At 43.6% G+C, this 20,406-nt stretch overlaps 2 protein-coding genes across 2 annotated transcripts; both read right to left on the reverse strand.

Moving 5' to 3' along the window:
- Window positions 1-83: 83 nt before the first annotated feature.
- On the reverse strand, window positions 84-14,966 carry znf106a (zinc finger protein 106a). The gene is made up of 22 exons (XM_031847561.1): window positions 14,886-14,966; window positions 13,162-13,244; window positions 12,651-12,712; window positions 10,867-11,061; window positions 8,180-10,093; window positions 7,638-8,097; window positions 7,449-7,518; window positions 7,080-7,234; window positions 6,427-6,487; window positions 6,031-6,330; window positions 4,940-5,729; window positions 4,673-4,722; window positions 3,894-4,039; window positions 3,672-3,806; window positions 3,361-3,477; window positions 2,949-3,140; window positions 2,701-2,763; window positions 2,451-2,570; window positions 2,268-2,339; window positions 1,962-2,033; window positions 1,625-1,771; window positions 84-1,538 (listed from the first exon to the last, which is right to left on the reverse strand). The coding sequence occupies exons 2-22, from the start codon at window positions 13,213-13,215 to the stop codon at window positions 1,485-1,487; spliced, it is 5,229 nt and encodes a 1,742-aa protein (XP_031703421.1). The 5' UTR covers window positions 13,216-13,244; window positions 14,886-14,966; the 3' UTR covers window positions 84-1,484.
- A 347-nt stretch (window positions 14,967-15,313) lies between these two features.
- Window positions 15,314-20,360, reverse strand: pacc1 (proton activated chloride channel 1). Its single transcript, XM_031847692.1, has 7 exons — window positions 19,385-20,360; window positions 19,040-19,249; window positions 17,517-17,671; window positions 16,984-17,126; window positions 16,557-16,698; window positions 16,363-16,470; window positions 15,314-16,275 (listed from the first exon to the last, which is right to left on the reverse strand). Exons 1-7 carry the CDS (start codon window positions 19,599-19,601, stop codon window positions 16,114-16,116), a joined length of 1,137 nt encoding a protein of 378 aa, XP_031703552.1. The 5' UTR covers window positions 19,602-20,360; the 3' UTR covers window positions 15,314-16,113.
- Window positions 20,361-20,406: the final 46 nt, after the last annotated feature.

A 20,406-nucleotide genomic window follows, 5' to 3' on the forward strand; every position in this document is an offset into this window, starting at 1 on the left:
AAGGCTTTGGTCAAATGAGTGTACTGCATCTTTAACCAAATAAATGAATAAATGTAAAATCACAAGGTAAAGAAGACACACAGTTGTTTTATGATGTTGCACCATTTTTATTTTATTGTTATTGTTAACAATGTCTAAGATTGCACTTTCTTAAAAAATATCTCTTCACATGTTTAATAACAACTTGAAAAAACTTGAAGAAACTCAGGAATGCCAGGTAAGAGATGAACTGCACGCTTTTCTCAGACATAAATAACGAGCGGATGAAGTGAGTTTGGAAGATGGCGGCTGTGAGAAACGTCAGCTTAACACCCGAGAGAGCTGTAATCACACCAAACTGGTCGAATCTGCCTTTTCAAATGTGGCTTTGTGTTACCAACTTGTCTGTTTTTAGGGGGTGAAGTATGGCATGGGAGATGAATCCTAATTCTTCCCTTCAAGCTCCTCCCATCTACACCTCCGCGAAACATCCTTCACCTCCACACTTCATTAGAAAACTATCTTCACTGTGGAAAATACAGCTCTGCTTCCTTCTGCTCGATGCTCCAATTATAAAATAAACTGCCCCAAAAAAACATCTCCGAGAAGGAATAAAAACAGTGCGTCACACTCACTCGTGAAAAACAGGGTTCGCCAAACAGGATTAAACCACTGTCGATATTTAGGACGAATACACCCACGCACGCACGCACACACACACACACACACACACACACACACACACACACACACAATCACCACGCCTCTGTTATCACTGCAAATGTCAATTCTCTAAAAGGCATCTTCAGGCCAAGTCCCTCAACGCCTTAATATCACTGAGCAACAAAAAGAAAAAGTTTGTTAAAATTTGTTTTCTGAGAACAAAATAAAAACCAGAAATAAATGAATTTGTGTCGCATCAATGAAACTCCTTCAACACAAACAATCACACTGAACTCTAACACCATCTGGGAAAACTTAAATGTACTCATTGTCATTAACAGAAGGTTAATTTGAGTGAATAATAACTTAATAGGTTGCTCCACATGACACATCACAACTGCACTACAACAATAAAAACATCTGGGAGCCCATGCCATAGTGTAACCAGCCTGGAGGACGGTTATGGCTTTCTGTTGCAGTTTCTACAGAAAAGCAGAACAAATCCCTCAGATACCGGCAACGCTGAAGTTTCTTCAATAATCAAAAAGTCACGTGTTCCTTTGTCTTACTTTGGTCGGTGAAAAGAGGAACTGCAATGGTCAGACAGAGAGAGAGAGGAAGGCCTGTTTTTGTAGAACGTAAAAAAACAAACAGCAGCACAACCAAGCCTCCTGTCATCATTGTATTATGGTTGGATTCCAACGTCGAACATAAAGGATGGAGTCGTCGGACGCCACTCGTCGGGCTCAAACAGGAGCGCTGCGAAGTCAAGTGGGTCCCAAAAACATCCCCCCCCCCAATATGGGAGGTTAAAGATAGCAGAGGAGGAGAAACCCTAACCCTTAAGCCTCCAGTTCAGTCTCCTCAGCATGTTTCTGCATGTGCACCAGCATCCCCTGCAACAAAGAAACGTCCTCTAAATCAAACACCAAAACATGCTCCTCTACGGACTTTAAAAGACATCGAAGTGCTGTTTTAATACCTGCTTGAGGCTGTTGCGTGCGCAGATAAACTCGTCACACTTTTTCCAGCGACATTTGTGCACCTGGGAGTTGGCGCCGGTGTGGTCGTTGACCAGGTGCTGCTGCAGATGCTCCATCAGCCCGAACACCAGCGAACAGCCGTGCCACTGTCGACACAAAACACCGTTAATCACCAACACCCAGGACGTCTGCAGATCTGAGAGATCTCTGCTGATCTGTTTCGCTGTCGAGCTATACAGCGAGAATATACATTTGGCTGAAAGAGAGTTCATCTGATTAAACTCTCTTGATCCACAAACTCCACCCCTCAGCTCTGCTCCCCGTCCCTCGTCTCACCCAGCAGCGGTAGTTCTGCATCAGGTTCAGCTTGACGGCCTGCACGCTGCCGTCATAACAACCGGTGTAGATCTGAAACACAAATAATTACAATCAGATCCCTGAGTTTATGTTTTACAAATATCAAAAGAACTTGTATGTCATACATTTTAGAAAAACATATCAGCTGGTTGAAATCTAATTTAAAAACGTGGCAGAACAAAAACAAAATATTTTCACCATGTTTGGGAGCCAATCAAATCATGTAACACAGTTAGAATTGATGATGTCTAATGATATATGCTCTGGAAGAAGCAGGACTCTCACCATGTTCTTGTGGATGGCCATACACATCACCATGTCCTTGTGTCCACCATAGATCTGCAGCTGGTTGTGAGACTGTGGAAAGAACAGGTTGAAATCTGATTTCACACCCGAATGTAAATGAGCTAATTGTGGCAAAAAAAGGCCAATATTATGTAGAGACAGAGATGTGTTTAGGATGCTGACCTGGAGATCGTAGACGCGCACCAGTTTGTCCAGACAAGCGGTCACCATCACCTTTCCCAGGACGGATACGACTGTAACAGCATGACTGTGGCCCTTGTAGACCCGCACCAGCTTCCCCGTCTGTACGAGCGGCACAGAAACATAAAGTGCGTATTAATACCGTGGCCTGTATTTTCAAAGGAGGAATCATAAACATGTAAAAAAGTGACATTAAATCCTTGTGAATAAAGAGATAAACGGGACGACTCACATGGATGTTGTGTGCGTAGACACATTGATCACTGGAGCCGCTAAATACCAGGTCGTTGACCACCTGAGAGAGCAACAAAGAGGGAGTCAAACTCTAAAACAATGAATCCTCAGCTCCCATGAAATGTAAAACATGACATAATAGAGACAGGGAAAGATATTCAATTATTATCACAGATAATACGCTTGTTTTGGATGGATGGATGGATGTCTTCAGTGAAAAAAGGAAGCAGTTGAGGCTCAGGTTACCTTCATGCAGAGCACGGGCTTGGTGTGGCCCTCCAGCGTGCGCAGCAGCAGGCCGCTCTTGGCGTCCCTCACGCTGATGGTGCTGTCGAAGGAGCCGACCAGCAGGATCCGGCAGGCTCCCTCCTGCGACGAGGCCAGACAGCTCGCGGCTCGCGGCCCGTGGCAGTCGAACACGTCCATCTGCTTGTTTGTCTAAACAAACGATCGCAAAACCAAAATCGTCACGCGTTTTCACCTTTTCCTAATCAACAGATTAGCCAACAGAGCTAAATACATTTTCTGACATGATTTGTTTCCCCCCCCCACAGATATTCAGTTTTAGGATCGCAAAAGACAAAGCAAAGCAGCAAATCGTAACATTGAAGAAGCCTTTACATTTACAACAATGCTGTGTTCACACTGCTTCTCTCACCTTGAGGTTAAAGGTCACCACCGTGCCGTTCGCCAGACCAGCGTACAGCATCTTCCATCGACTGTGGAGGCAGAGGACTCGGTCCGACAGAGAGAACTGCTGCTCGAGTTCTCGTGTCTGTGGACGTGAAACAACGTCGACTGAGTGCACTTGAATGCGTCACAGAAAAGGATTTTAGGGTGAAGAACGGCACTCACAAACACGAGTAACAATAAAGAATGTTCATTGCCGTTATTAATCAACGCATTACTCAAAAAATAATCCTGTAGTGTGTTTGTGACCAGCTCGAACTGGATCAGAGGTGCTTTTACCTTGAGATTGTAGCAGCAGATGCTCTGGTCACTGGAACCAGAATAAAGGCGTTGATGCAGACTGGGAGCCGCGGACACCACCAGGCAGCTCACTTTGGAGCTGTGACCCTCAAACACGCCGACACATTTATGACTCTGCAACGGCAAGAAAATACAAGTTTGTTGGGTTGCTGCCTTCGCAGATAAACACCCTGACCCCTGACCCCCCACGACTGCACCCACCACCAGGTCGAAGGCTTTGACGGTGCGGTCTCCTGAGCACGTGTACAACACCCCGTTGTAGATCTGCATGGCGGTCACCGCCTCCTGGTGGCCCTCGAACACACCCTCAGTGGGCAAATCCTCCTCACCGTGGTCAGAGGAGGCATCTGTGAAGCACACAGAAAACAAAGATAAAGAGCATGTTATACGTAGGTTTGTATGTTTTTCTCTGGATAAACGTTTAAATGAGACCAACGATCGGTACGCCTCAGGATAAATATACGCGTTATCAGAAGGTTGTGTCTATTCATCACTGCTCTCTTCACACTCATACAGCGTCACTGAAAGTCAAATAACACCTCTATGAATATCTTGCCCATAAAAAGTAATTTGGTCACTCGGAGAGTCTTTTTTTAACCTGCTCAAAGAGGACGGCATTTCTAATCCTAGCTGCTCAGAGGGTGGTATGAGTTCTAGGTTTTGGCTTTGTGTTGAAACATCAATTCTACCAGCGGAGTGACGGTGTGCTGCCATCACTCCAAAGTTTCCTTCATTGCAACGAAACATGATAGTAAAAAAAAGCAGATATTGCGGGATTCGTCAGGTGAGACAGTCGCGTTTCTCTTTCCAGCTCCGAGACCGTCTGAAAATGTGTGCTTGTTATCCACATATTAGAACAATATCGTATCTCCCTCCCTCTCTGCTACAGCTGGGTTTTCACTCTGCGTGTCGTACGGACTTGTTCCGAGTAGAACCCGCCTCCTCCTAGAACAGGAACGACTCTCCAGAGATGAACTTACCCGATGAGATCTTCGCTATCTTGGGCGACGTGGTGGGAAACGGCAGGTCGCTGTGTGGAGAGAAGAAGGGAATGATGAGTGGTTTTACTTTGGGTTTAATCCTGAATGATCTGTGATTAGATGTCGTACAAAAGATGATCACGGGTCTTTAGCCGGCAGAATGTGACATGGTTGAAAGCTCTAGGAGAAGCTGGTAACTGGACCTCGAGTTAACATATTTATTTATTTATTTTACGGCTGTTTCCAGAGGTCGAGAATGAGTCTCACCTCTCGGATCGACACACGTCCATGTCACTGGTGGAGGTGACCTCGTTGCAGGCCAGGCTCTGCGTCTCTGCTCTGGATGAGTCCGGGACCTGAAGCGGAGGGGAAGCTGGAACCGGGACGTCCACGTGGGGCTGCTGACAGGCTGGGGTGACCTCCATGCTTTCTTCTGAATCCAAGTTCACCATACATTCGGCGGGGGCCGCCTGGGGAAGCTCCACCATGTGTTCGGGGGACTTGAGGTCTTCTTTCTCAAGTTGGATGGTCGGAAACAGCCGCCTGGAGGCCTCCTCGCCCAACTCCATGTTCACGTCACCCTCTCTGTCTTCCGAGGGCGGCGTGGAGGTGCTGACCACAGAGCTCCCACTTGGTCTCCTGCGCGGTCGAAGCCACCGCTGCCTCAAGGCGTCGCCATCTATCTCCGTGTCGCTGCTCTCGGGCTGCTCCGTCCCTTGGGCCTTCTTCAGCACCTTCCTCTTCTTCAGCTTCCTTACACGCTTTCCGCTCCTCAGTTCGGACGGAGAGGCGGGCAGATTGAAGTCAGGGGGGGGCTCGAAGGAATGTGTGGCTGCACAGTCAACACCGCTCCCCGCCTCAGAGCTCCTCCTGCTGGCTGGGATTTTGGAGTCGGGCAATGGGGCGAGACAGTTCCTCGATGCCTGTTTGGCCTTTTCCATTGTCTCAACCAGACCCGATAAGCTCTCTTTGCAGTCTGCAGGGTCGTTGAAGTTCTCCCAACTATGGTCTGGGGACTGTTTTGTTTCAGGAGATGGCTGAGAATTAAGGGCCGGATCTGCAAGAGTTTCACATGTGCATGGATCAGTACATTGTTATTTCCCCTTGAGTTATTGAACAGTTGAAAAAAAAACTGGCAGGAGAAACCCATGAAAACAGCAAAACACATCTTTGAGGTCTAATGTGCTGAATGCATCCCCTTCCTCGTTAAACATCATCTGGGGATATTTTGGAGTAAGCAATGTTTACATCCATTTTTGCTAGATAGCAGTTATTTTTTGACTGCATATAGCTGCCACCATCTGTCCATCGGCGTAAATGCACGAAGATATCGGCAGAAATGTACTGTGAGGTGTTACCTGGTGAAGAGGCTGCAGCAGGAGCGGCATGCAGCTCTGGAGTGGTGCTGTGAGTACAGTGGGTTATATTGTCCACTGGGTCCGACTCTGAGCTGACATAGACAGGAGACTGAGGCTCCTGCTTGATAACTACAGGCACGAAGGGAAGGCTGGAGGAGGGCGGGGAGGCGGGAGGACCTGGACTGGGGGCAGCAGCCGCGACAGAGGGAGGCAGCATGGAGGACGGCACACGGGGCTCAGCGTCTACTGAATCCATCTTTTCTTCTTTCAGTTTGACATGAGGGGCTTCCTCCAAATTACCTTGTATATTAAAAATAAGTTAAATTAGTTTGTGGTCACTGGCAGGAAAAGTTACTATTTAGTAAAACATGTTATCATGTATTTCATAGTCCTTACCTTGCATCCCTCTAAGTAACTCAATGCGCTTGTTTCTCAGTGTGCTCATCTCTCCAGTCACCTGAGTGAGACAAAATCATCAAAAATTAATATTTCTGCTTGTAATATAATATAATATAATATAAAATAAAATAATGTAAAATAAAATAAAATAAAATAAAATAAAATAAAATAAAATAATATAATATAAAATAATATAATATAATGTAAAATAAAATAATATAATATAATATAATATAATATACAACATAAAACTAGAAGCACTAAAGTAAGAAAAGTAAGGGGCCTAAAAAACTAAATGTGAATATTTACCAAATACTATCCCTATCATCCAGTCTCTCACTCACACTCACACACACACACACACACACACACACACACTAATAAGAACTTGCATATGTTACCATGGTTCTTTGAGTAAAGAGGCTCTCTCCTTGTGCCCATATAGTACATACAGGTACCCTTTAAGACACCCTGCACTACCTCATCAGTAGATATAATGAAGAGGCAAGACAACCAACACTCGCTAAGCTCAGTAAACTGTGGACATCTGCTTCAACTGCGCCGGCCACAAAAACTAGGCAACTCTCCAGGAGAGAACTAACACTTGCAAACTAAAGCACACTGACTTGCTCTCGAATCAACATGATTACCTGCTGTTTAACCACCATGAGGCGCTGCACCTCCATGTAGGCGGCATCCAGTGCGGCCCGGGCCTGGATCAGACTGCCGTCCACAGTCTGCAGGGAGCGACTCAGCTCCTCCTCCCGCAGAGACACGGCCAGCAGCCGGTCGATCTGTAAACGCTCTGCACCAAAACACACTTATGAACCATCGGCAGATTGGCACGACTCAGCATTTCCAAAATCGTCTTTGTGATCTTAAAAAATTAACTTGGATCAGATCAAGATCGAAGCTGTCAAATTATTCCACCAAAATCATTAAAATGACATTAGCTGAGACAATATACTACAAAGAAAAACATATACTTCAATAATGCAACAGAACTCACAGACACGTACCTTTTTTGGATTTGACTTTCCTTCTTTTGTTGTTGTGTTCCAAGCAAGACGTCTCCGCACTTAGGACGTCCTACAAGGAAGAAAGAAAAGAGTCACACTCTTGACGATATTAAAGTAGACACATGCAGTCGTACTCCCCGAGACCTGTAAACATACTAGTTCCCCTTTAACACCGTTTCCTTTACTCACCCGAGCTGCTCTCCGCCTCTTTCCTGTTCCCTGGCCGTCGTACAGCTCCGTCCCCGAACTGCTGTCCCCGAGCACTGAATCAGACCGCTGGAGGGCCTTCACCGTCGCAGACGTTAGCTTGTCTGGCTGCTTCGGTGCCTCTTTAGCCTCTAACTGGTCAAGCATCTGCTCCACCTCTTGCTGATGGTCTTTGTTCCCTTGAGCGAATATGGGATTGGGAGAAACGGAGGATCCCTGCTCCTCTGAGCTGAGGGCTTCTCTTTGTTCCGTCTCCTTTGACACGAGGGATGTAAACAGGGAGTGAGTGGAGGCCGGGGCGACGCTGCTCTCTGATAAGGAGCGTCTTCGGGTGGTGGGGATGTCCACCAACGACTCCCACTGGAAACCCTCCAGCAGGGGAATGCCTTCTTCCTCCTGGCTCTGGTCCTCCTGGTCGATCGACACCATCTCTATGCCAAACCTGGAGGACATAGAGGACATAACGTGAGTAACTGAAATCAAAAAGAACTTTTAACACTCTAAATGTAAGATCAAACATTCACCTTGGCATGCCTTTCCCTTTGTCTTGCTTCTTCCTGACCTCCTGATACACCTGGTCCCAGTTCACATTGCGTCGAGACCCAGAGGAGCTGAGGAGCTGCCGTACAGTTGGTTTGAGCCCCGAGTCCTTCTCCGTGTCACTTCTCCGCGACTCGCTCAGGTTTCTCACCCGTCTGGCAATGTTCAGGTTGGGCTCGTGGCCACCGGTTTTGCTCTTGGAGCTGATGTGTTTGGTCAGGTCATGTTTCAAGACGGGAGGCAGGTCGAGTTTGGACGGACCTGACGTGTTTGAACCCGACTCCGTCTGAGCCTCGCCACTCCTGGAGGTGTCACTCTCTGAGCTCTGCCCGGCGTCAGCGGCCTGCATGGCTTCGTCTGGGGCCACAGGGCGTGTTTCCTTCTCCGCTCTCTCTCTCCTGTTCTCCTCGTCGTCCTGGCTCGAGGTTGCGGGCTCTGAGCTCTCCGTGGTAGAGGTGCTAACTTGCAATGATTGGAGGAACCGGCTGCTGTCTGAAGATTGCAATGCAGGCTTCTCTAGCCTGACGGGGTCCGGCAGATTTGGTTTAGCTGCTTTCTGCCTGTTTTCTTTGTTCACTCCTATCTGACTCTGTACGCGATCTCTCTGCTGCTCCTCCTCAATGTGGAGTGTCACTTCCATCCTGTAGTTTCTGGAGCTTTCCAAGGAGCTCCTATTTTCTAACACAATCTGTCGGGCTTTCTTGAGGGTTTCTGGGAGCTGCCGTTCTTGCCTGGACTGAAGGGGCCCAATGGGTGGAGTCTGAGAACTGAGTCCGCTCTGCTTGACGGTTTGTGATTGTGCGAGCGCTTGACTGGAGGCCTTGCTGAGTTGTGCTCCACTGTTGAGACCAGGAAGGGAGGACATCTTCTTATCTTTTTGCGGCAATGGCTTTTTTGCCTTCTGATTGGAAGGAACAGATGTGGCGCTCTGGGGGCCATCTCTCTGAGCACTACTGCTGCTTCTACTGCTGCTGGAACTACTATCTCTGGATTTGGTTTGGGGGTTCGTTTTCTGCTTTCCTTTCTCTCCCACACTTTGTCCACTTGAGGTCAACTGCCCCGGTTTCTGCTCAGGTCGGGATTGTCTGTTAAAGGCACTGGTTTCACGGGCCTTGTCTTGTGTCTGGGGTTTGGGGACTTTGGCGTACTGCTCTGATGGATTTGGATTGGTGTCCTTATGTGGTGCAGATTCAAAACCCTTTGTGACTGGATAGGGTGACCAGCGGCAGGCTTTGTCCAGCTTTGGATTGCTACCAATGGTCTTAGAGCTCTTACTGTTGTTGTGGTCGGGTTCTGCTGTTTGCCCCTGACCGTTCTGAAACCCATCACCCTGCGGACCTCTCTGCTCATTGCCTGTATTTTGAAACTGGCTACCCCGGGCTAAAGAATTGGGTGGAGATGGGTACGTAGGACACGGCGCGAGAAAGCTCAGGGGCCGGCTCCTTGGTGGGTTCTGGGAAATATTGTTTCGACCATAGACCCCGTTACTGCTGCCTCCGTTGCTGAGCCAAGGCAGTCGACTTCGTTGATTGCCAAAAAACGAACCCTGATCCCACTGCTTGTTGCCAAACCCTTCCTGGCAATGCAAGCTTCCACCAGCAAACTCTCCAGATGCCCATCTTTGAAAGTTGGGAGGCTCCCGAGCATGCCAGGTGGCGCTCTTTCCCTGTGTGCCGTGCTGCCAGGGTTGTCCCTCCCCTGCGTAGGCATTATATTGGTTGCCCCCATACCAGGTTCTGTGGTGACTGGATCCACTGAACCCCTGTGATTGCTGCTTCCAGGCACAATCCAGCCGGTAACGCTCCTTAGTTTCTTTTAACCTCTGCTGAAACTCCTCCTTTCTCCTTCGATCGTCTTCTTCTTTTGCCAGTTTTGCAGCAGCAGCGTCCTTTTCTTTTCTAAAAAAAACAAAGACAGATATCAATATGTGTCATTATCTTTCACTACATTTTAGCCTGTTTTCACATCCATCGTTTTGTTTCACTCTCACCGCGCTCAACATCATCCTTTCCAGCGGCAACAGGCAGCTGTTTTCATGAATGATTAGATGAATGTGTAAATAGGCAACTTCCATATCAACTTTAAAGGTGATGTAAAATGTAGAAGTTGTGTTCACAGCTTGTTTCTGCTGCAGGTTTGAGTTTTCAATCCTAGAACCACAATTATATGTCAAAGGAAAATATCTGTAATTGATGCCAGGGCAGTAGGCGAGTTCCTGTACTCTGTGTGTGCTGTCATGCTTTTATTTTAGGCTGCAGTCCTGACATACGACTCCAGCAGCAGCTCAACTCGAAGCAGCAGCTAAAACAGGCCCGTCGGCTCCACCGAGCTAGAATGTGACTATACATGGCGCATGTACACAAACGACAAACACGTGAGCTGTCACTTACATTTGTGGTTAAATCTTAACACATTAATAACAAAGAAAGCCATATTGTAATGGAAACAGATGTGCCTAAACGGCAATATTTCTTTTTGGCCCTGGACTAGAGATCAAATGCCATGTTGACAAATATCAAATATGTTGTTTTTTTCTAAAACACTTTTTTTTTTTTAATGATTTCTCATATTGCCAAAACAAACAATTTAATTAACAGTTTATTAAAAGCACTGAAAAGAAAACGTATTTGACAAATAGTATGTTTTTACGAATAAATAAGCCCCTTCTTACCTGATCTGTTCTTTTCTCTTCTCGATCAGCGCCACCAAAGCCTGGTCGAAGTAGACCTCGTCGCGGTCGTTCCCAGCGTGCTTTCGCTCTGCGGCCTCCGCATTCTGCTTGTGCGTGGGGCTGGAGATGTGGCTGGCATAATCAGTCAGGCTCGCCACGGTTACCTTGCACACTCTGCACTCGTGTCCGCAGTCCCTGGGGAGGGAAGGCGAGAGCGGGCATTCAATCGTTCCTTCGGGCATTGTTCTGATCTAGTCAGGTTCTGTTACTTATAAGTCAAAATAAAATCAGGAGAGGAGAATACTCAACAATCCTTCAAAGATAACTTGTCCGAATTCTCTATGTGTCACAGATCAGGAGGTAGCTAACTTGTAATTTTCTCTTGTTCAAAAAATCTTCCTGATCTTGTTTTTTTTTTTTCCCTTTCTTCAGCGGGACATAGGCGGCAGGGCGAGGGCAGGCGGAGCAGCCGGGCTCATCTAGCTGTTTTATGTCCAGCCACCAGAACCAGCCGTGCAGCACAGCACCGGGACGCGTGGAGGGGAGAGAGGCACGGCGCCCGCAGCCTAGTCCTCTTTCATGATGGTGTCCGCTGCGCTCTGAGACTCTACAGAAGGCGATGTCTGTATTTGACTTCACACTCCCTCCCAGAGAGCCGGGCACCCAGCCCCCCTCCAGCCTAGCATGTGTTATTAGAACGGGCCTGAGCATCCTGCTGACCAATCCCGAGCAAAGCCTGCGTAACTGGAGCCTTGTGCAGCTGCTCATATCGCCTTCCACTTCAAAACCTCTCCCAAGTATGCCACCCCGTGACTCTGCTGGCTCCTTCTCAATTCTCTTTTTCAAATCTGTGTCATGGCATGCTGCCATTTTCTGACCTCTCGTGCGGTTGGCCAAGTCTTTATCCGCGAGATAGAGTTACTTTCATGTATTTGCCACGTTATTTGTGTGGTGCTGGGAGAAATGCAACCACCGGACTTGGTGATGATGAATTCCTCTGCTGAGATTGCAATTTCTAAGTCGGCGTGAACCTCGCTCAGAGCTGTGTCAATCTGTAGCTAAAGTTAAGCTTCAGTCATCCCATTCCTGCAGAGACAGTTCTCTAAATCACCACGCACTCATGTGAAACTATACCTTCTCTTTCGTTGCACTTGCTGCATACTGTTTGCTGCATACTGTTTGAATCGTATCTTTTCTTTTTTTTTCTTCATGCAAATTTACCCGACAGTCACGTTTAAAAAGATGCCGTCTTTGCACACAATTGTTTGTGTGAAATCACAGTAACGTAGCAACAACTCCGTCCCTCGATCAAGTATTTTCTCCGCTCCAGATTCGTCCCTCTGAGCGACGGGCCACATAATTTTACTAATCTACACGGGGGTCACAAGATAGCCAGTTGCCTTCTATCGGTCATGCCTGTTGTTCCGGAGAGATTGTGTCTAAATATATTTGGCGCGGTGGAGACAGCTGCCCGTATATCCACTCACCCGATAACTGTGATGAACACGAGCACGAGCGCACACGTGCCTCATGACCCAAATACATTCGGACAAAACTCTTCGATCATTTAGCACCGACATTACAAATGTGTTTAAAAATAGTGCATTGAAATCATGATAGTAAAACTCCTAGATCTCGTGGTATCCATGAATATTTGGGAAACAAAATGTTTCGATATTACTAATTTCTGCAAAGAAATCATTGTGAAATCCTGAGTCATGATATATAATAACATGACATCTGTGCATGTTGTGGATTTTTGGAGAAACGTTACAACGACTCACCGGCCTTTGAGCTTCTCCAGCTCGCGGTGGTGCAGCATACTTCTCATGTGCTCATCCATCTCCTGCAGATACACATTGAAACATGAAAGTTTGTATTTGAGCCATTATTGGATTTCTTTTTTAGTTTTCAAATAAACTGAAGGATAAAATGTCCGGAAAATGTGATTCTTCTGAAGCTAAACAAACCATTAAAATACCCAATTAGCTGAAAAAATGTTCATCACAAGATGAAAGCAAGGCTGTCGTTTTAAAGCTTGAAAAATAGATTTTCTTTGGACTCAATTGATGAGTGCAAAAGATATTTAAAATAGTATAATCAACACAAACAGTCCCAACCAAATGTATACAGAATAATGCTGAATTGATTATTTGTCAAACCCCTAATATTAATTTTGTAAAAAGAACTTGTGTAACTCCAGCGTCAATGGAGCCGGAGCTCCTGAATGTCTCACATGAAATAATACAGCATTTACAATTGTGATCGTGTGTGTCGGTGTTTAGGGTGAATCACCTGCTTGGAGGAGTGGACTGTTTCACAGAGGATGCACTCTCTGTTTTTCGCCATCTTGGAACACAGGATAAATCAGCTCATTACTGTCAATGGAGAGAATTAAATAAATAAAAAGGTCTCATCAATCACAGCGTACGAGGTGCAAAGCAACAAAACCACCCAGAATTATGAATATATTATGTGGTGAGTGTGAATATTGTGACGATCAAAAACAATTCTGTGAACTCAAGACTCATCGAACCAACACAGCGGAGGGAGGTCAAGGCTCATTTTCTCCAAACAAGCACACTCTTCAACGACACGCTTCGGTACCACTGCCCAAATGTCAGCGCAGAGTTCAACCTGGACACTGGTCTAATTCCAGTCTGCTGACAGAGCAGCTCTGTGGGCCGGAGGCAGCATCGGAGCTATATGTCTGGACGTGTTGAAGGTTCACCAACAAAGTTAGAAACTACCGCCACCCACGGTTCAAAGTCTGGTCAGGACACGCTCGTGGTTATTAGGTTTTATTCGAACAATGGCCTTCTCAAGAAGAAGCAACTGACCGTGTGGAGACCTTGCTCTGTTCTAAAATGTTACAGGTTTATAGATATTGGGATAAATGTGTTGTCTTTATAACAGCTTTAGTACCGTCTAAAACTAAACTATAACAACAGAAAATAACATCTATATTGTTGAAGTTTAGGGCTGTAAAATATTAAAATAGAAAAAGAACAGTGTGTATTGTCAGTAAAAGCATCTCATGAGGAGGAATAGCTGCACTCTGAAAGCAGCTCCAGTAATTAGTTTATTTATCAAGTAATGGCCACATACACCTTCTTCAAGCAACAATCTGATCGTCAGTTAGAGAAAATTTTGCCATTTAATTGTCTCTTTGACCTAATGAAAGCTGCCTTCTTCTTCTAATTACATGCAGTGTTCTGTTTTCTGTCTGTCTATACACAACTTTCTTATCATTACCATCTTGGTGATTAATCAGTTGAACAGCTAAGTTTATCATAGTGTGTAATAAAGACCACGTGTAAGGTCCCACCAGCCTCATTAGTTAGGCCTATATTCTGTATAAGACATGTCTCACAAAACCTCCATCAAATTGTCTCTTCACTTTCAAAGCACCAGAGGGCAGCTATTTATAACACCCGTGAGATCCCTGGGTCATATTTCCTCTCAGTCACTGAATCTCTACAGGGCAGCAGCAGGCAGGACAGTGAAACACACCAAATGAATCAGATATTACCTACTGATACACCTAGAGTATCACTGTTTGAAAACAGACACAGTAAGAGGAAGATGTTTGATGGGGAATGATTCCCCACAGAGCTTTCTTTTGCAGACAGCATGCATGCAAAGTTTGTCTTTGAGGAGTTAAGAGATCTCCACAAATGTAGCATAAGCTAGCTAACTAGCAGAGAAAGAGAGAGATAGTGAAACCAAGTCTGCCCAAAGCGATTTAACAACAATGGTGAGCGTAAAACTAGCTCGCTAAAAAGATCAGCAGACATACGATTAGTTTATTCCAACATAATTAACCGTAACTGTAAAGTAACAGCTGTAGTTAGCTAGCGTTAGTAGACTAGCAAGTTAGCAACGCCATGCTAGCCAGCGAAACCGACGTTAGTACACTACTAAGTCAATTATTTACTCCACTGCAAAAGTGTGATGAAGTGCAGCTAAGACATAATGTTTTTGTGCATTGTAAATGCTGAGATATTACTGTTGACTACCTTTATAACATCCAAATGTGTAAGGGGCTACTGCATGTTCTCATCCACCGCTGAAACTAACAATAACATCCTCTTCTTCTTCTGTGGTGTTTAACTGAAACATCTTCCTCCTCCTCGCCCCGAAACTACAACCCGTGAGGCATTCAAGAACACACCACCGTCCACAACCTCACATCGTGTTCAGTGTTAACTGTTAAGTATGCAGGTTTTGTGATTGTTACACAAGTAACTCAGGACATTTGAATATATTACAACTTGGAGCCGTTTTAGCCAGAAAAGGTAAATATTGACAATAAAAACGAAGTTTATTAGAGCTCACAATTATAGTTAAGACTCCGTATTATGTGATTATCTATACTTTGTTAAATTGGGAAGCGTGAAGCAGCATGTGCGTTCATAACACATTAAGGTCGTTATTCACCACAAAATTCAGACAGAAATATAACATTTTATTTTCCAACATTTCTAACAACATAGCGTGTGAAATACAATCTTGAAAAACGACACAATTAAGACATTCATTCAAGTGAACTTTAACAACAATGTATATAGCGTTATATTTTTTACATTATTTTCAAATCAAAACAATAGACAAAGACAAAGTTCAGGCAGCACAGATTTAAACAAAAATAAAACGGCAGATCACTTTGACAGAAGAAAAGTAGTTCATCATAATCCCTTTAGAGTTATCAATATATTTCTAATGCATTGTAACTCAAACGGGATATTTTCTTGAAAGAAAAGTAGGACAGAAAGATAAAATACTCCAATATTCCCTTTATAATACGATTATAAAATCCAGCAACGTTTTGACCAAAGTTCACATTTACTTAGTTTTACACATGAAACGGACAAACCTTAAAGCATCGTTTATAAAGCTCTCAAACCCTAAAACATTTTGAGTGCCTCAGCTTTCAGCAACAATTTTACGTGCGTACAAAGCATATTTTGAAATGCAACAAGTAACAATTCACTAAATTCTTGTCAAACTGGTCATTATTTGGAAATGATTAATCCATCATAGTATTCAGTTAGAGCATATCCCTGTATCTATAAAACATGTTATGAATAAACATTCCCTAGTGTGGAGAATATTTACCAATCATTAAAAGATTATTAAGTATTGACCTAAAAAAAAAAAAAAAATCACAGACTTGTGAAAATAAAACCCACTTGGATGATTCGGATCTTGTCAGATTGTGTCATCAGTGTTTTTCTGCAAAACGTTTCAGTTTATTTGGTTCAGTTCCCGAGTTTTGTTCCTCAGATGCCTCTTACGCATTCTGATTATCCACTGAATCGTGAGTTTGGCAAAATTTGCAGCCTTGAAGAGAGCCATGAAGACGCCACACAGAATGGCGACAGAGTTCCAGGGATTTGCCGTCACGATCTGTTCAGAAGAAAGCAAAGTTGTAATACAGACTGATACACTGACACAGACAGTTCTCATCAGGATAAAATGTCCAGGAGGACTCACCAGTCGGATTTCTTGCATATAAGGATCCCGCCATTCAAAGACGGCGAAGAAGAGCTGATTGGTTTTCTCTGATTCGGGCCTTTTGTCATTGAATTTCACCACAGCGGACTAGAAGATCCAACACAAACTATTACATTAACGCCTCTAAAATCATCACGTGTGTTAGTATGAGTACACTGGTCGCACATGAATACCTCCTGACGAAACTCGACAGCTTCATTGTTTTTCCCAGACGTCTTCACGAAAGACATCTTGACCCAGGTTCTGAACCCTCCAGAGAAAGTCCACATGGAGTAATTCCTCTCACAATCCCTCATGAAGTGTGATTTATTCGCACTAGAGAGTCAGAAAACACAGGTGTCACTGAAAGTAAAATGCATGTATGTGACTGAGTCAAATCTTTGTTTCATAAAGCATGAAGTAGTAGATACATTTAAATGACGTAAATACTTCCCTGTGGAAGGTATCAAGCGGTCAGTGCGTTATTTATGTTGTGATTCCTTTCCTCACAAGAGTTTAAGCAAAACAAACACGCACCAGGAAAATCCTGTATGACCCCAGTCCATCAATCAGACCAGTCAGACGTCACAGGATCGTCTACACTTGTGTGTTTGCAGTTACCTGTCAGCCAAGTCACTAAACTTGGCAAAAAGCATGTAAGTGATGGCGCTGAAGTCCTCTTCTGTTTCATTGTGACTGAACTGCATGAAGATCAACTCTTTGCTTCTGACGTCAGTTGGGCCGCGGACCACCACAGCTGTTTTCTGTGGGAGCGAATATGAGAGTTAGGCCTATTTATTGATCTTGTTGTTTTTCTTATTGACAAAATATACTATAGAAAGAATTCAGGTAAACATCGACATTACAGAACATATGTAGCTAGTATAATACACATACACACACAGTTATAAACAAACTCAATCAGCGGTATTAGGGAAAACGGTTCCATTATTTTCAGTAACTGAACTGAGAAGGTAATTACATTCAAAGATAAAAGGTAAAAACCAAGGGAGTGATGAAGAAAATGTCTGTTTATGAATAAAAAATCGGCATATAAAATAATGAAGTTAATGAAATGTTCAAGAGTGCCATAATCTGGACTTGCATAGTAAAAGAATAAACTAAACTGGCGGCTTCAAAAAAGGGAGGCTGACCTCCGTCTGATTGGTAAACGGCCCGAAGTAAGTCACGTTTGTAATCCTGCAGTCTCCTTCTTGAGGCTTTCCCGGGTCCACTAAAGGTGGGATGTAGTCGTGGTCGTGATGTTTGCAGCTCAACAGCCGAGCTTTGCCCGGATACAGAGCGATACCTGCGCAAAGAAAAAACAAAAACACACACATGGTTATTAATGAATCATTAGGTATTGAGACTTAAACACAGCAGCAAGCCCTTGGACATGTATTGGTTGTTTACTTTGGAGTTCTATGATGCTCAGTGTCAACTCAAACTTCGACTGTATGATATCAACACCATGATTCAAGTTTATATCATCATAAACCTTTTAAGAGTCCTGCTTTCAGATGGCAGCAAGTAACAGAACAAGACACATTGCATCACATGAAAAATAACTAAAATAAAAGTAGTAACATAAAAGTAAAATGAAAAAGAGCACGGTTAACCTAAAACACATCAACGTTGGTATTATTAAGTCTGCAGTAATTTAGAATCACATGTTCTGTAACGATGCCGGGTTTGTTATTTATCACACACACTGGGGGCCATATTAGAAGAGCTGTTATCCATGTTCTACAGTTTAACCTGTACATTATTCAACAAGCTGACATGAATGAAGCTTTCTAATCTAATCTAATCGTTTGGATTCACATCCAATAAGTGTTCGCTTGTTAGCTAGCCTAACTAACCATGGTATCTGGCCAGCTAGCTTTCATGTAATTGCTTTATTTTTTGGCTGCATAACACGTTGTAATCTTTAGTTCAAAGGTGCATATTAACATTATCCTCACACTGTTTAATGTTTTTAGCTATCAAATAAACATCTACGGTTTAGTTCAGGTTAACTTGGTTAAAAAACAAAAGTTAAAGACCGGACAGCTATAATATATTTTTCAATACAGTTTGTGTCTATTAATTAGTAGCAAAGGTGCAAAGTATGCATTGACTCACGTGCTGAACTTAAGTGTAATTTTGATGCACTTCTCTTGAGTATTGTGAGTATTTCTATTTTCTAATCCACTACATTTGAGAGGCACATATTGTACTTTGTACTTCACTACATTTATAGTTATTACTTACATAATAATAAGGTTTTAAATAAAGAAACATGTTCTAAGTTGATTAAATAGTCTTTCTGTTGTGGGCACAGTGTATTGCTCAAGGACACTTCAACGTGCGAACAGGAGGAGCCGGGGATCGAACATCCAACTTTCTGATAAAAGGTCGGCCGCTCAAACCCTCACCCACAGCTGTCTGATCTTGATTAAACAACCCAACAGTATATAAAGTAATTAAACTGGCTCCACCTTGACCAGCTGCAACATGAAAATGCTGGCTACGTGTTTTACACTCTGGAATAAATCATTCTGCATAACAAGTACTTTAAGTGGTTTTACATGTTAATAGATTCCTGCATATTTTACTTACTTAAATAAAAGATCTGAATATCTTTCTGCCCACATTGGCTGTTACCTACTAAAGCAGCCGTGTTATTTCTACAAACCTGGTGCTGAAAAGAAGTCGACCTCTTTGTAGGTGACGGACATAACAGGGTGGTTGAGTTTCTCCAAAAAGTCCGAGATGGTCTGATAGGCCAGGAACACCGCCACGCCCGTCAGCAGCAGGTAGATGAAGATGAGCACCACCGTGAAGAAATTCCTCAGGCAGGTTCTACTGAATCTCCTCGGTGGACCGTTTCCCCTGTTGTCGTCCTCTGTAATGAAAGTGGGTCAAACTATGACACTGAAACCCGGACTAACAAAATCCTGCTAAATGTGTTAAATGTGAGTCTGTGAGACGCTCCAGATAAAAGTGTCCACCATGTTGTCACACAGCAGGTCATCATCACCCTGTGAGTTGCCGTCGTTGTGCTCCTCGCGCTCCAGGTCTTCAGTGGCATCGTCAAAGAAGCCTGGAGAGTGTGTGTTCCCTTCATCACCATCCTCATCATCATCAATGAGCTGTGAGGTTAGGAGGAAAGGGACAATGAAGCGCAGTCGCACCAAAGAAAGATAGTTTAGTCGGTTATAGATAACAGAAGAAAATAACTCACTTCTACTGCACATTTCAGAGGGAGATATTGTACTTTCACTACATTCATTCGACACCTTAAGTTACTCTGATTAAGATTAGTAATACAAAATACAATCAACAAATACATTATTATATAGTATTAAGATCAGATAAGAGCTAAAGTACCATGCAGTATAAATTATAAAGTGATTAAAATTAGCGGCTCCTTTACCAGCTGCGACATTGAAGTAATGTACACATTAATGCATCAATGATTATAATGCACAGTACTTTGATACTTCAGTCAAATTTATTTAAGGCAGAATATTTCTTGACTGTACAAAAATACTGTTACAAGTAAAAATCCTACGAATATAAGATTTCAGGGAAGTAAAAACGTAGTAACTGCAAAATGTACATAACTTGATGAAGTAAAAGTACTTGTTGGGTTCATTTCAGAGAGCAATATTATTTTATAGGCCTACATCATATTAGAGGAATATTATTACAGATGCTTTAACTTTTTAATGTTGAAGTATTATATTTAGAAAGTGATCATGTGTTTTATTTGTAAAGTCTTAATCGGTTAAGTAACTCCAGCTGTTGTGAAGTAAAAAATACAACATTTGCCTCTGAAAGGTAGAGTAGAAGTATAAAGTAGCACAGAATGGAAATACTCAAGTAAAGTACCTCACGATTGTTCTAGAGTAAATGTACAGTTACCTTCAACAACTGCCTTTTACTGGAGTAAAAGATCTGCTTCCTCTGACAGCAGAACAACTTTACATTTATCAGGTAGTGATAGTCCTGGTGACATTTTTATATATATATAACTGTGTATATATATATATATATATA

Source organism: Anarrhichthys ocellatus, unplaced genomic scaffold (assembly GCF_004355925.1).
Source record: "Anarrhichthys ocellatus isolate YVR2014 unplaced genomic scaffold, GSC_Weel_1.0 scaffold7, whole genome shotgun sequence".
In the NCBI taxonomy this organism is placed as follows: Eukaryota; Metazoa; Chordata; class Actinopteri; order Perciformes; family Anarhichadidae; genus Anarrhichthys; species Anarrhichthys ocellatus.

Excerpts from the sequence above, each read along its gene's own strand:
- znf106a (XM_031847561.1), bottom strand. The coding sequence starts at position 13,215 with ATGGCGAAAAACAGAGAGTGCATCCTCTGTGAAACAGTCCACTCCTCC. Across the intron at positions 10,094-10,866 it reads AAGAGAAAAGAACAGATCAG|AAAAGAAAAGGACGCTGCTG; the intron begins GTAAGAAGGGGC and ends TGTTTTTTTTAG. Across the intron at positions 2,034-2,267 it reads TGGCCATCCACAAGAACATG|ATCTACACCGGTTGTTATGA; the intron begins GTGAGAGTCCTG and ends TTTGTGTTTCAG.
- pacc1 (XM_031847692.1), bottom strand. The coding sequence starts at position 19,601 with ATGTGCAGTAGAAGTGAGTTATTTTCTTCTGTTATCTATAACCGACTA. Across the intron at positions 17,672-19,039 it reads CGACTTCTTTTCAGCACCAG|GTATCGCTCTGTATCCGGGC; the intron begins GTTTGTAGAAAT and ends TTCTTTGCGCAG. Across the intron at positions 16,699-16,983 it reads TTTAGTGACTTGGCTGACAG|TGCGAATAAATCACACTTCA; the intron begins GTAACTGCAAAC and ends CTGACTCTCTAG.